Genomic DNA, 14,509 nt, shown 5'->3' on the forward strand with positions numbered 1-14,509 from the left:
GATAAAACAACCGGCAACTGTGAGTGGAACTGGCACGAGCGGTGGATGGGTGCACTCTACGACACCATATGGCTGGTACTGTTGGCTCTAATTCCTCTGTTAGTGATGACTGTTGTATATTCAAAAAGTTGTTTACATGTTGTGGTTCAAACGAAACGAGGGAAAGAACTCGCCTTTCAACAAAAGGTAGGACTTAAGGTTAAAATGATCTAATGTTAGTCTTCTCAGTGGCGTTTCAAAGCATGTTAAAGGTCCAACAGTAAAAAAATCTTTGAAGCGAGACCTGGAATAAAGAGCAACCTACTGCTACTACTGCTGGTGAGTGACTCTCGTCTGTTTCACTCCGTCGCCTCTTTCTAGATGGCTTTGAAAAAAGAACAAACTACGTCACCGACTTGGTTTTTTAGATATCTTTCAAAAATTGTGTTTTAGAAGGTCTTTTAGCGCTACTGTACTGTTGCCATGGCAACAGATGATGCCTGACGAACCCCCTTAAAAGATTTCCCTAACATAGTGTTATGCATATGTAAAGTCATTATCCTGATGACAAGTTTGACAGTCATGATATCTTTTACTGATTGGCACTTGCTGTTAATTGTGGAAAACCCTTTTGAGCCTCCTAAATTGCTGAGCGGCAAACTAAAGAGCCTCAAACTTACTGACTTTTCTGTTTCTGAATTACAGGACAGGACGGAAAATGCGTGCACTGTAAGTACCTCCCGTTGTCCAATACATAGCCTTAGAAAACTTTTCTAAGGCTCAACGGGAGGTACTTACAGTGCACGCATTTTCCGTCCTGTCATGAAAGCTGTAAGGTTCATGATGTATTGTTTAAAGAGGCTGAGATCAATTTCTAGCTATATTTTCGGGGCAAGCTACCAGCTGGTTGAAATTACAAGCCGAGATAAATGAAGGCAAGTAGAAAACGTGACATGAATTAAAATAGTGCATTTGGTTAGTTATTTGCATATATGAAACAACATGCTTCGTTCGATTTGCAAGAAGTCGAAATTGTGCGAATAATTTTGATGCTTCATACCCCAGGTACTATTTTTGCCAGTGAAAATTAGTTAGTACTTATAGATGATAGAACAAATTTCCTACTTGATATGCTTCGTAAAATGATTCGGAGGGAAACGAACACTTGAGACAACAACTTTAAAATTTCCCTTTACACATCTTATTGAAAAAAATGTTTTGATATCAAGGGCTCTCTTTTAGAATTCGTGCAAAGAATCAAACTGGCAGCCACCTCAATACATCTAGACTTCGATCAAAGGACATCAGTAATACTTTTTCGCTCGAGAGGGGCCGAGTTCAGACCTAGGCTGTAAATTGACGCAGCCCTTTATAACGATTTTTTAGCCAATTAATTTTAGGTTTTCACAACATGAAACACAAGGGATAGATCAAACTGCGACTAATTAAACTGGGAGCTGTTTCACTGGGGATCAAGGTTTAGAAGCGAAAAGAATGAAGCTTTTAAATAATTATTTCGATTCAAAAAGCAGGTGCTCACATCCATGAGCTATTCAAACGCTGCCGTTTAGTTCCAGACTGAGGTCACATCATGTTTAAAAACCCCAGCTAGCTTTCCTTTAGGAGCTTTGAAAAGTTCAGGTACTTTAAAAAAAATTTATAAACAACCGACATGCCAGATTGCCTGCAGTAATGGTGGCAAGACTCAAAATCTATCGAGAACTAATTTGGAAATACAAAAACAGCAGGCTTGGATTATCCGTTTAACTTAAAATTATTTCGCATCATATTTTGAGCACTTCCTTTGACTTCAGACATCAATTATCCAAGTACATAGTATTTTCTGTAGCTTGACAAGTTTTCCATTATAGAAACAATTTCCGGAACTCGAAAAATTTTCCAATTTTACTGACAACCACACTTTTTATTAGATCAAACATTTCAAAGATAAGCTCAGCTGTGTGGCTGTTCAAATTGATATGGAGAGGAGACTCTGTCGATGTTCAATTTGTTTTTGCGTGAATTGAGAAAGTGACCGAAAAAACAAGGCAATTCTTGAAGCTGAGGAAGACAATTCTTGAAGCTGAGCACTAATAATTTTCACGGTTTTTTCAGATCAGCAGACTGTCAACGTTTTGTCATTGTGTAGGTGTTCTTGCGCTACATTTATTGATGTACCCGAAGGAGCTCTGTATGTCATTTTAGGCGCCATCGTTGTAGTTGTCGGTCACCTCTACACAAGGTTTACATTAAGAGAATAATTGAAGTTTCACAGCTAAGGAGGTAAGGACAGTTGTGAATTCCTCCGCTATTTTCTATCCATGCAATTTTAAGCCTTGTGTGATAGCAACTAACACAGGCAGCAAGTCTGTTAATATTTCACAATAAGGTACTACGGTTTGTCATCTCTTTGTTACAAAGCAACAAAATGAGCTGAAATACAAGTTTGCATTGAGTTTCCTGTTCTATGCGGCTTTTTTGTAAAACACAGACGGTCGCTTTGCTGACCATTATCATATTGCAGGAGCTCAGACTTAATTCAACTGAACGGCACGAAAACTGACAATTCCAATCTTAACACGTCAGAAATACTTTTTCGTTTGAAAAATAATTATCTTCTGACCTTTAAATTACGCTGCTCGTCATGGCGATCTTTTAATTAGCCAATTAGTGTAAGTCATCTAAAAACATGAATTACAAAAGATATATCAAACTGGGACGTAACAAACTAGCACTTGTTTCCCAATGAGGGATTTAGAAGCGAAAAGGATGCATTGCTGAATAATTGAAGACAGACAAAATAGTTTCAGTTGAATACTTCACAGGTCTCTGTTCAGGCAAAAAGGACCAAGTGCCATAGACGTTTTTACAGATGAATCAGGTAAATTGAATTGGGTCAGGGCATGTTATTAAAAAAAAAAAAATTTTGAGCAAAATAATGTGGTTGGCTATTCAGCTAAAGGCAACACATGCCTTGTTATTTTTTTAAAGCCTCTCGTAATGCCTGAGTCAACTGACGTTGCCGTGACAACTATATTAGCCCTACTAATCATCGCAGATATCACTGGAAACTGTCTGGTTTGTTTGGTTATAAAGCAAAATAAAGATATGAGGTGAGTTGAAGATGAGGTCTGATCATGACAAGATAAAACAGCCAAGAATGGCTAATTTGTTTTGTTGTTTAAAGGCTGGCTATGCGCGCAAAAATAACTGAAGGCAATTTTGTATGATTCCCATTGGCTACAGAGTACATGAGAACACAAAAAATCAAGCGAGAAATCTTTCCAGGCAAAAGTTCTCGCCTTATCCCACAAGAAAAGATATGTTCGAATCGGTTTCTTTATTTCATAAATTCTTGGAAAGTGTGATCGAACTGTTTAAATGTAAAGAAAACGAAAATCGTCGTATATCGAGCTTTGTTCCTCCGCTATATCGCAGATCTGATCAGATGTATCGGCAATATATCGCAGATTTTTAGAGACACCGTGCGTGAAAAAGCAATCATTTGACGAGGTATCCGAGCTTTTCTGCGATATTCGCTGATTCTCGATCGCCAAGATATCGTTCAAGCGAAATATCCTTGCCAGTCGGTAATGTTGTTAATCGGGGGCTGTGTTCCCGTCACCGTACATCGTTCCGACAGAAATTCCCCTTCGCGATTTATGTCAGCAAAATATAAATATCCTCAATTATATCTCTTCAAAGTGGATGAACACAATATGCTTTTGCAATTGATTGCACAACAACCTTACGTTGAAGGTTACAAAAAGGCTACTCCTGCGTATTCCCTACTCCGAGAATTCCGTATTAGTGAAGACAAAAAGTTAGGCACAGCAAAAAGCTCATCAAAATCATAAGGAATGCAGTCAAGGTGAAACGATTTCTTAATGACAACAGTAATACTTGGATTATGAATAATCTGAAAAGCTTTTTTAGTTCAAACCTGGTATCGACAACCAAAATGTTAATTTTAAAAACCCACGGAATGTAAGACAGAAAAGAAGAGTGAATTTAGTTGGTGTTTCTGACGAAACCCGAAACGAGAAGTCAATGACGATTTGAATTTCGTTGGAGCAAAAACAAAGCAGGAAACATTACAATTACCATTTCAATAAACTAACTTGCCAAATTATTTCACCATGAGACATGTTCTGTCGCACTTTTTAATAATCGTGGACGGTCTGTTAGCGCAAACTGCGACATCTATTTTATTACAAAGCGCGACAATGTCACAGGTGTTACAAAGTGAAACGATTATTACGAAGTGCGACAGAACACACGATGGTAGATAGAGTCGAATTTTCAACTGACAACGAAGAATTGTGTGAATATTATATTAGATATGATTTATTGACTCAGCTTTTGAGGAAATAGACTTTTTTTGTTTGAGGAGGCGAAGAGTTTAAAATCATGCTGCTTTAGTTCTAGTCTTCGTCCTACTTGCACGCTTCAGTCGCACTAACGATATTATAAACTACTTGCGATTTTGAGACGGCAATACCACATTTTATTATCCAACTACATTTCGAAGAGTACAAATAACGCCATAGACGAGTACAAATATTTGTACTCTAGATTACCGGTTAAACAGGTTTTCTCTCATCGCGCAAGCGCAGAACTCAATTGTAGTTACGAAAAAAAAATGGCGGACAATTTGAACCATATTTCCGACGACGAAGAGTCAGAATGGCTGGCAAATATACATCCAAGTTTATCAGATGAATCGAACGAAGAAAAACAGCTTGGCGACCAGAAAATTTCTTCATTTACTGAAGAAAACAGAAACAGCAACACAACAACGCGCCAATTCCGTTCCGCTTCGCACACTTCTGTCAGGCAATCCCCGTAAATAAATATCCGCAAAATTCGCCCGCACTGAAATAATAGTTTGGCATGTTGGATAATAAATAACTTACGTATGATGCACGATCCTCGCAGTAGAGAGCGCTATTTATGCAATAGCGAAAATCAGACCTGAAAAAAATCAGGCCTGTACGGGATTCGAACCACTGACCTTTGCGATACTAGTGCAGCGCTCTACCAATTGAGCTAACAAGCCAACTGGGAGCAGGCCGTCAAGTCGATTCGTAATAAACCCGTGATGATAAATCGGATACGATGAATATATGAAGTTCATATATTTTGAACTGCGGTTATAGATACGTATGATTCACGATCCTCGCAGTAGAGAGCGCTATTTATGCAATAGCGAAAATCAGACCTGAAAAAAATCAGGCCTGTACGGGATTCGAACCACTGACCTCTGCGATACTAGTGCAGCGCTCTACCAATTGAGCTAACAACCTCAGTGGTTCGAATCCCGTACAGGCCTGATTTTTTTCAAGTCTGATCTTCGCTATATTGCATAAATAGCGCTCTCTACTGCGAGGATCGTGCATCATACGTATCTATAACCGCAGTTCAAAATATATGAACTTCATATATTCATCGTATACAATAAATAACTTATTAGACGTTTTTTTGTGTAGTATCGCTGAGTATTTTTACTCGTTATTTGTATTTTGACTCGCCCTACGGGCTCGTCAAAATACAGCACAACTCATAAAAATGCCCAGCGATACCACTCAAAAATCGTCTAATAAGATATATATATATATTGACGGCTAGTTGGGAGAAAATATATTCCGTGTAGGGCGGAGTCGCGAAGCGACTCCGCCCAATACGGAATATATTTTCTCCCAACTAGCCGTCAATATAATGTGGTATTACCGTCTCAAAATTGCAATTAGTTTTGTATCGCGATCCATCATTTATAAGGATAAATAAAACTATAAAATAATCAACCCACGCCTGATCGAAATATCAATTCTTTCTACCTGCGAAACGTATCCATGGTAACACTAATTTCGCACGCAAATAACTTTGTCGCGGGTAATTTGAAATTCCCCGCAAGTTTATAGTCTTTGTTACCATAAAATGAGTTGATTGAAACCGAAAAGTGTTAAAAATTACACAGGAATGGAGTTCGAAGAGCCATTTGGTGATGAAATACCAAATTTTGATATTTGTGGGACTGTTTTTAGAGTTATTTAAGGACATCGATGTACTAGAGGTCGATACGAAAACCGAAACATCCGCCTCGAGCGAAAATAGTGGGCGGAAAAGTACAGAAAATGAGCAGAATATAATAACACTTTGAATTCTTGCCAGATTACCATTCATTTTCCAGCTGGCAAGTGACTTTGTCACATTATTACAATGTTTATGACTTTTAAAGTCGAATTTTCAATAAATGCTGTCGAACTTGAAATGAAATATTTGTACAATCATTTGAATGCGGCGGTAATTTGTTTCTGTACGTCACCCAATTTGGTGCAACGACGTCAATTTCAAAATTAGAACCAATCACAGGCCGCAAAAATGAGACGGCAATACCACGAAAACTATAAGAAGATCGCGATACTAAGATAAGTGAACAAAAGCGATATACTAAGTTCAGTGTCTGTCCTACAAGACTGATTTAGAGGTAAAACACTGGCGGCTTTTTTCTTCTCAATTGGTTTGTCTTATGCGTAGACGACTTCGACGTACTTTTCTTCCGGTTCTAAACGCTCACTTCGCCTTTTTTCGCTTTCTCAGGACTTCACTGCGTAGTTTCGGTCGTTTAATTACTGTTTATGATATAAACTTGAAAAAATTCGCAATCAGTTGTGTTTTGAAAGAAACGGACACAAGGCTAATTTCTTTTACTATTTCCTATTTAATAAGGTGGGATTTGAAGTGTCGTTATTCTATCGCAGTTTGTAATGAAATTGTCGCATTTTGTAATACTTGCCGCACCTCGTAATAAAAAATCTGTCGCACTTTGTTATAAAAAAGGTGTCGAACCTTGTTTTAACACTTGTCGCTCTTCGTAACAAATTTGATGTAGATGTTTGGGGAACAAGCACACCCAAGGATTTCTGTCATTCCTGGAAATTATAATGATTATAACTGATAATAATAATAATAATAATAATAATAATAATATTAATATTAATATTAATATTAATAATATTAAAAATAATAATTTTTTTAGTATGTACTAAAAAAGTGGTATTATACAGCACAAAAAGATGATTTCAGTAACTCATTTATTCCTGTAACGATTACAATATTTCGGGCGTGAGGTGAATAAATATATCTCTGGCGGCGCCTGTGGGTTATATGAAGCGAATTCTTTGTTCTGATTGGCTGCCTGAGCGGGAAGGATGGGCCCATCTTGCCCGCACAGGATTGCCCGCTTAGATCCCAAGCAAGAAAAACATTGAGTTGAGAGGACTTACAAGGGTCGTAATTTTTGGGCAATGTCGGCGATGGAGTCGCAAAAAGCGGCAAAGAACAGCCAAAACAAAGGAATCATAAACAACTGTTGTGGGTTTATCATGCCACAAAGACAGCGGGCTCTCTTTCCCGGCTTTCGAAATATTCAAGTCATTCTCAAAAACGCCAAAGAAAACGAAAAAAAGAAAACGGTCCATATCCGACCATATTGACTCCACGCTTTGTCAATAACGCATGTATATTCGGAGTTTGAGTAGCCAATCATAGCGCGCCTTCGACGATACCCACAATTTTAGTATAAACAAATGACTTTTATTTGTATTTTCGGTTTTACAAGAACTGTCCAGGTTGATGAGGCGGAATTTAATTGAATTGAAAAAATTTATGATAAACCTAAAAATCTCAATTTCATTTACTTGCTTGTTGCATTGAAAGAAGCTTAGAAAAAGCATTGTTCCTTCCGAAGTTATTGCTTGCTTTGCGAGATGGCGGAAATAAAAAAATGCTGCATTTCTTGTTTTTGATCTTTTTCTTCTCTGTAAACGCATCAGTGATTGCCGCTAATGCAAATAACGACTATAGAAACACCTTAATTAAGTGCATGAGGATGTATATAGAGTCAAAACTACCCCTGATTAATTATTTCATTGGATTTAAGTTTTATAAGAGATCCGTACACACTTCAGCGTTCATCTCGTACGTCCGTGAGTTATAAAACAAAAGAAGCCAATAGAGTGCGTCTTTGTAAGGTATAAGGGATAAAAAGATTCCTGGAAAAAAACATTGGTGTCAAACGGATGGTAAAAAAACCGCTGATTGTCTTAACCAAACAAGTTCGGTCAATGCACAGTATGTACTCTCATGCATTTGATCCGTCATCAGTCACAATGGTTACTAAGATTTAATTCATAGGACTCCCTTCAATTACCTGCTTGTGAACTTGGCTGTATCAGACATTATGTTCGCCACCTTCATAGCACCAAATCATATCTTGGAAAACACCTTCACTCATCCAAAAGGAGCTACTGGCTTGGTGTTGTGCCTGGTAATAACAGCTGGAAACGTGGCATGGATCGGTGCAGCTTCATCATCTGTGACCCTGACTGCCATCGCAGTTGAGCGCTACTATTCCGTTACAAGTGCTAATGGTATTAATGGAAAACTAACTAAAGAAAAACTTAAGGTGTGGAATTTTAGTTTGTTGAAATGTAGACTATGAGTAGTCATCCTTTCCGGCGATTATAATTGGATTGAAGTTGGCGCGAGGAGCTCTGGGAATGAGGAGCTTCCTTTCGTGTGCCTCACTCCCAGAGCTCCCCGCCGCGCGCAAAAATTTTCTTTTCACCGATTTTTTAAATTGCGCGACGGACTTCGCCAAAACAGAGGCACGGCTCGTAGTCTAGCGAAACTGATTATCTTGTACCTTCTTTATCTACTTTCAGATTTCGTTGGGAATTAGGTGAAAGCTCCAAGATATGAAAGGTTGTAAGAAAATTTGAGAGATTGTACCGAGCTGGAGAAAACCCTTAACCGCATTCTGCATAACTTTTTACAATGATTGGCTCAATTTTTTTTGCTTGCTGGTTAGTTTAATTGGGATGAGGACGGGGGAAAGGTGTTACTGCTACTGTATATCATTCCTATTTTATCGATCAAAATATACGCTTCATTTGCTTTTAAGGCAATCGTTTCTGGATGTTGGATCTTCTCAGTGGCTTTAAACATACCACTTTTCCTTGCAACAAGATTTGATGCATCAATCAACGACTGCAAGTGGAATTGGCCTGCAAAGTGGATTGGCGCAGCATACGACTCGGTATGGCTTGTACTGTTGGCTGTTATTCCTCTGGCAATAATGACGGTTTTGTATTCAAAAGTCGTTTACATGTTGTGGTTCAAACGAAATGAGGAAAATGAAGTCACTTGCCAACAAAAGGTAGGAGTCAACGAGACGTTCGCTTTCTTTTTGTATGATACGTTGAATTGTACACTTATTTCATTGGTTCTAGCTTATGATTTATTGGAGGATAGATGCATAGGTGACTTCAACAACAACAGTACTTTGCATTTTCATTATTTAAAACAAACAGATTCCGTTTTGCCATTGGTCTGTATTGTAGTAAGTCAAAAAAGACATCAAAATGCGATAAGAATATAAGTGACAAACTCAGTTAGCCATGTGTGCCACGATTTTGTTCGTATCAGGTCAATCATTAATGATTCATGCGGGCAACAACCAATAAATGGACATATTTGGGTCACATGCATGAGCTTTGATACCCAATGAAAACTCAGATGAAAATCTAAAGGGTTTTGATCTGAGTTGAAACATGGTTCTTATCTCAGATCAAACACTTTTCAATAATTAATACATCATAAACAAAAGTATTCCAAAAATGACCTGGATATAATTTCATATGTGGTCTTCGGTGGATATATCTCCCACAACTTCTTGGCTACCTTCATCAAAAACTTGCGAAGCCAGTAATTCCACAGGCAGCCCAAGCTCACTACTAGAAAAGCGGACGTGACTCTCACCGTGTTGCGCAACGTTTTATATTTATGAAGGTTTGTATGGGATGTTATCGGTTTGCCTTAAAAGAGAGAAAAAAATGTCTTGTTTTGAAATAAAATGGACTTACTTTATTGCCTTGTTGTTTTCTTTGTTGATTCCTAGCGTCTCAGGCCATTTTGAAGCGTTTTGGGCGAGTTAGCGCTATATTGGTGTTCAACTGCTAAAAGAAAGACCGCAGTTGAACACCAACATAGCGCTAACTCGCCGAAAATGCTTCAAAATGGCCTGAGACGCTAGGAATCAACAAAGAAAACAACAAGGCAATAAGTAAGTCCATTTTATTTCAAAACAAGACATTTTTTCTCTCTTTTAAAGCAAACCGATAACATCCCTAACAAAACTTTTATAAATATAACACGTTGCGCAACACGGTAAGAGTCACGTGCGCTTTTCTAGTAGTGAGCTTGGGTTGCCTGTGGTAATTCAAGCTTGCTGCATCCAATTCTTCAATGCTGGTAGAAAGCTGTGCGACCTTGAGCTAACCGTAGTCTTTGAAGAACGCTGCTGGATCCAAAACGGGAGCTATAACCGACCGAGAAATTTACCATTCACCAGAAATTGTTTCCGCCCATTTGTTACTTACATTTGGTATACAAGGGAATAACTTTTTCGACTAACTTGCGTTCTTCATAAACCGTTTTCGGCTCCCTAAACCTTACCGCGTCATCTTCACTCGTGGTCGCACACCAACTAGACCAAAATAATTAATCATGCATGCATGTTTAACGTAATGCTTCGGAAAATGGCAAAATTGCACCGCTGCAAAAATTATTCTTCTCTCATTTGGGGAGGGCAATAGAAAAAATTTATGACTGTATACGTTTTTATCGTTTCGTTTGGGAAGTCATTTAAAAAACTCGTGCTTCGCGTTTCACCAGGGGCTCCAAACACCTCGAAACAATGAAAGCACTCGACCTACAGCCTCATGCAATTATTTGTTTCTCGGTGTTTGGAGCCCCTGATGAAACACTCGTCCTCGTTTTTGATATATTACTTTATGAGATGTATAGCCACGAGTTGGACTCGAGCTGTGCACGAACTGGTTATTTTGTTCCCCATTTGGCTGGTGTTCTGGTACACAATACCTCACTTGCGGTTTGTTTGTTTTTTTTTTTTTCCCTAGGGAGTCTTGAAAGTGAGGAAGCGAGTCACATTGAGTGTGATCACTGTCAGTGCCATATTTGGAGCTTGCTGGATCACAGGATTGCTGATTTACATCCTAAGCTATCTTGACATCCTCTTATTTGGCTCAACCTTATACGTTATTTCTGACACCTTGTTCATGTTGAACTCTGCTATCAACCCATTTGTTTATGCCCTGCTGAATGAGCGTTTTAGGCAGAAGATCAAAATGTTCTGCCGTACTCGCCGCATATTGGGGGTACATGCCTCAAGCAGTCATGGCACAGAGCTTCAAAACAACACCTTCCCCATGACTGACACTATAAATGTTCAATAACATAATGTTATAGGTCCGCTGGAAAACAATAGACGATTGGTACAGGTAACAGTTCGCCAGATGCATCCACAAGGAAAGGTGGAGCGTGCTTTGTCGAGATTAACTTAGAGTTTCAGAGCTAACGAGGGCGCTGGCGTTAAGGCCTGCGTAAAATACTGCAGATGTCACATTAAAACACGGTGACAAATAACCTTATTTTCGGCACAAACTGACCGGCAGCCAACCGGCAGCCAGCGTCAACGTCAACGTCAACGTCAACGTCAACGTCAACGTCAACGTCAACGGCAGTTTTGTACTGAATAAGCTGGAGAAGTTCCCTTATGTCTTAGGGTCTGAAAAAGATTTTACTCCAAACTACACGCAGCCATTTTACAGCTGAGTCGTTAGTTTCGAAAACGATCTACGTAAGTTTTGAATCAACAACAGCAAACTTTGCCTCGAATGTTTTTTTATACATTAGTGCTATCTTTAGTTCTTGTGATTACACTGGTAAACTATTTGTTGTGAGTTGGAAACGTTGAAACTTAAAAGCTTCTAACGCAGTCGGCACTGAATAGGGTCACTTAAAATACATTAAAGTCAGATAAAAGTTTGCAGTTTTTTAAACCTTTCTTTATATTTTACAAAAAAAAAAAATTTTTTTTCTGGTACAATTTACAGAAAATTAAATCGGCTATACGAGCAACGCATGTTGGTTTCAGCCGACTGTTCTGGTATATGCTTACAGAATAGGTTTCGGCTGCCTTCATGCCTGTTGCATAAGACAGTAATCTGCAACACAAATAACAAAGGCAAAGAATTCTTTTGATAATGGGTGTCCGTTTAGTCAGCCAAGTTCAGTTGCTCCACTTTGAAACTGCCATCACTTCCGCCTAGTGATGAGTTTGAGAATCCAGGTCATCTCTTGTAAATTTGTAATTTTTCGTTTACCAGAATGGACACCTGCGAAACAAAATGTGGGAAACCTTTAAAAACGATTTACTTTAACGTAAAGAAACACAAAACAGCTTTAAATTCTTACCATCCTATGTAGCACTGGCAGAGGTTCTCGTGAGACGTGGCTTGCTTGATTAAAAGATCAACTTGGGTGGGAACATCGAGGTTGTTATGACTGGTGAAGTCGCTTCCTACAAAACAAATAAACAGTGGCAAACATCTCTCCATCGGTTGCAATTGTAAGGCACTATATTTCAATGCAGTACAACGCAAGAGTTGTGGTTTAATTTTCAATGAGTTTCCACAGTTTCTTTAGAAACTTACCCCATTTATTCATAAAACATGAAAGCGTTAATTTTCATTTTCTTTTCGTCGTGACTATTGGGAACTGTAATTGCTGATGGTTTGTCTAATTTGAGCCATTAGTGGACTTTGGAAGCAAGTGACAAGAAGGTGACAGAGTACCTGTTAATTTATCTCTCACACGGTTAACAATGGCGACAGCTTTCTTGTTAAGTGCCTCTGGTTTAGGGCCGCTTTCATCTTCTGTAAAAAGAGCAAAATTAGCAAACGCCCTTCATTTAAAGACCACCCAGATTTGAAAACATGTAAAAATTACTGGTTAGATCAGACAAATATAGTGCAAAATGAATACAATACTATTTAAATGGAACTGAAAAAAAAAACGAATGAATGTCATTTCAGGATAAAACTAATTTCAGTTGCATTTATACCGTAAGATGGCATATGTTCTGTCGACTGCTTCTTAGTGGGACGTTCAGGATTCACCTCCACGCCTTCTAAAACATCTGGTCAAATAGAAATAAACAAAAAACAAACAACAAAAGCTTAACGTTTTATCGAAAGAAACAAGCGAATGGAGAGGTGAGCGTCTCTCCAATGGTATAATATTTTAGATAATACCTGTCGCAAATAGAAAAAAAATATAGTTTTTGTAAAATTGGTATCAAACAACTTTGTTCCCTGTGACCACAACGTTCTGACTATGTATTTGAGATCTCATTCTGGCGATGACCCCGACAAGCGATCCACTTAAAATTACATACCTATATTCATGACAAAATATTTAAAATCTTATTTAAAAAAAAATTGTCTCTCTGCGCAATAACAACTTACCCTCCCCTCCCTCAGACATCGTGTCAGATCTGCCCTTTGAGCGTTTGATCTTTGGGGTAGCTGTTAAATGAACATTTAACAAAGTGAGGTAAGTAATATGTTTACATTTAAATAATATTAACAGACTTGCGTGACTAACACGAATTCGTCTGTGACATTATGTCTTCAATTTTGTTTATTAAATCTTCCAGGTACGTCGATTGAAATCCTAAGAGTTTACGATCTGCATGCAACTTACAATCCATAAGCCTCCAATTCAGTAGAGGATCGTAAACAAAAGCTTCCAACACGGCCATGACACTGTCTTTGTGAGCCCGTAAAACTCGCATGACACTTTCACACGTCATTCGGTAGTTTCCATCGATACCAGTCACCTAAACAACAAAACAGATCGATATTATCAACCTACAGACAAGAGGCGCGCATGGTACTTTCCAATCAGCCATAACCCTTAAGACTTGATTCCAATTTTCATTTTTCGTTTCTCGAGTAACTAAGTAAATTCAACCTTAAAATCGACACTCTTTCAACCTGAGTTAGCGACAAAAAGCTCAAAGCATGCATCTAGCCTCTAACGGTAAAGATTATAATTATTGTAATCATGATTATAATTATTATCATCATGATGATTCATACCTCCATTGCATTCGTCAACATTCTCGTCAATCTAAACGGGATTTTCTCGGGAAACTTTTCTCTTGTCATAGCAACCTAGAAGAAAAAAGGAACAACAAAGTTTTACAATGCCCTGGCGCGGGAACAAACAAAAAAACAAATAAAAATACAGGTGCAACATACCTCAAAGCAATCACCAAAATCGATGTGGGCAATCTTTCCATTCAAGCGGTTCAGCATCAAATTTGACGGATGCCTGGGACATGCACAACACATCAGTGAACTTGTCTAGTTTAATTTGATCAAGATTGTATCTGTGATGATATTGCTTCAGTGAACGTGTGCTGCAAAATCACACCATTCACTGTTACTTCAAAGTAAAAATGTAAGTAAGTCAGAACTTATCTAACCTGTCTCCTAGACCCAGCACATATCCCACCATGGACATAACAGCAAGAGATCGAGTGTAGTTAGTCCGACGATCAAACCATACCTGAAATACGTGGAACAATGGAGAGAGAAAT

General features: G+C 38.4%; 2 protein-coding genes across 3 annotated transcripts in view; one reads left to right on the forward strand and one right to left on the reverse strand.

Moving 5' to 3' along the window:
- LOC148725109 (pyroglutamylated RF-amide peptide receptor-like) lies at positions 1-11,889 on the forward strand. 2 transcript variants are annotated; one of them, XM_088730421.1, is made up of 7 exons: positions 1-914; positions 2,095-2,262; positions 2,805-2,860; positions 2,971-3,092; positions 8,176-8,446; positions 8,945-9,199; positions 10,962-11,889. In XM_088730421.1, exons 3-7 carry the CDS (start codon positions 2,852-2,854, stop codon positions 11,295-11,297), a joined length of 993 nt encoding a protein of 330 aa, XP_088586547.1. In that variant the 5' UTR covers positions 1-914; positions 2,095-2,262; positions 2,805-2,851; the 3' UTR covers positions 11,298-11,889. The 2 variants fall into 2 exon arrangements, with proteins under 2 accessions (XP_088586547.1, XP_088586546.1); XM_088730420.1 differs by lacking the exon at positions 1-914 and adding an exon at positions 926-1,044.
- Positions 11,729-14,509, reverse strand: part of LOC148725110 (serine/threonine-protein kinase mTOR-like) — a 19,422-nt gene continuing 16,641 nt past the window's right edge. Inside the window, exons 38-46 of the mRNA XM_088731445.1 lie at positions 14,396-14,478; positions 14,169-14,241; positions 14,007-14,081; positions 13,609-13,744; positions 13,371-13,430; positions 12,968-13,042; positions 12,699-12,779; positions 12,319-12,424; positions 11,729-12,239 (exon numbers count right to left, since the gene is read on the reverse strand). Of these exons, the coding sequence (XP_088587571.1) occupies positions 12,224-12,239; positions 12,319-12,424; positions 12,699-12,779; positions 12,968-13,042; positions 13,371-13,430; positions 13,609-13,744; positions 14,007-14,081; positions 14,169-14,241; positions 14,396-14,478 (705 nt within the window). The 3' untranslated portion in view covers positions 11,729-12,223. The remainder of the gene's footprint in view (positions 12,240-12,318; positions 12,425-12,698; positions 12,780-12,967; positions 13,043-13,370; positions 13,431-13,608; positions 13,745-14,006; positions 14,082-14,168; positions 14,242-14,395; positions 14,479-14,509) is intronic.

This window comes from Stylophora pistillata, chromosome 8 (genome assembly GCF_964205215.1).
Source record: "Stylophora pistillata chromosome 8, jaStyPist1.2, whole genome shotgun sequence".
NCBI classification, from domain to species: Eukaryota; Metazoa; Cnidaria; class Anthozoa; order Scleractinia; family Pocilloporidae; genus Stylophora; species Stylophora pistillata.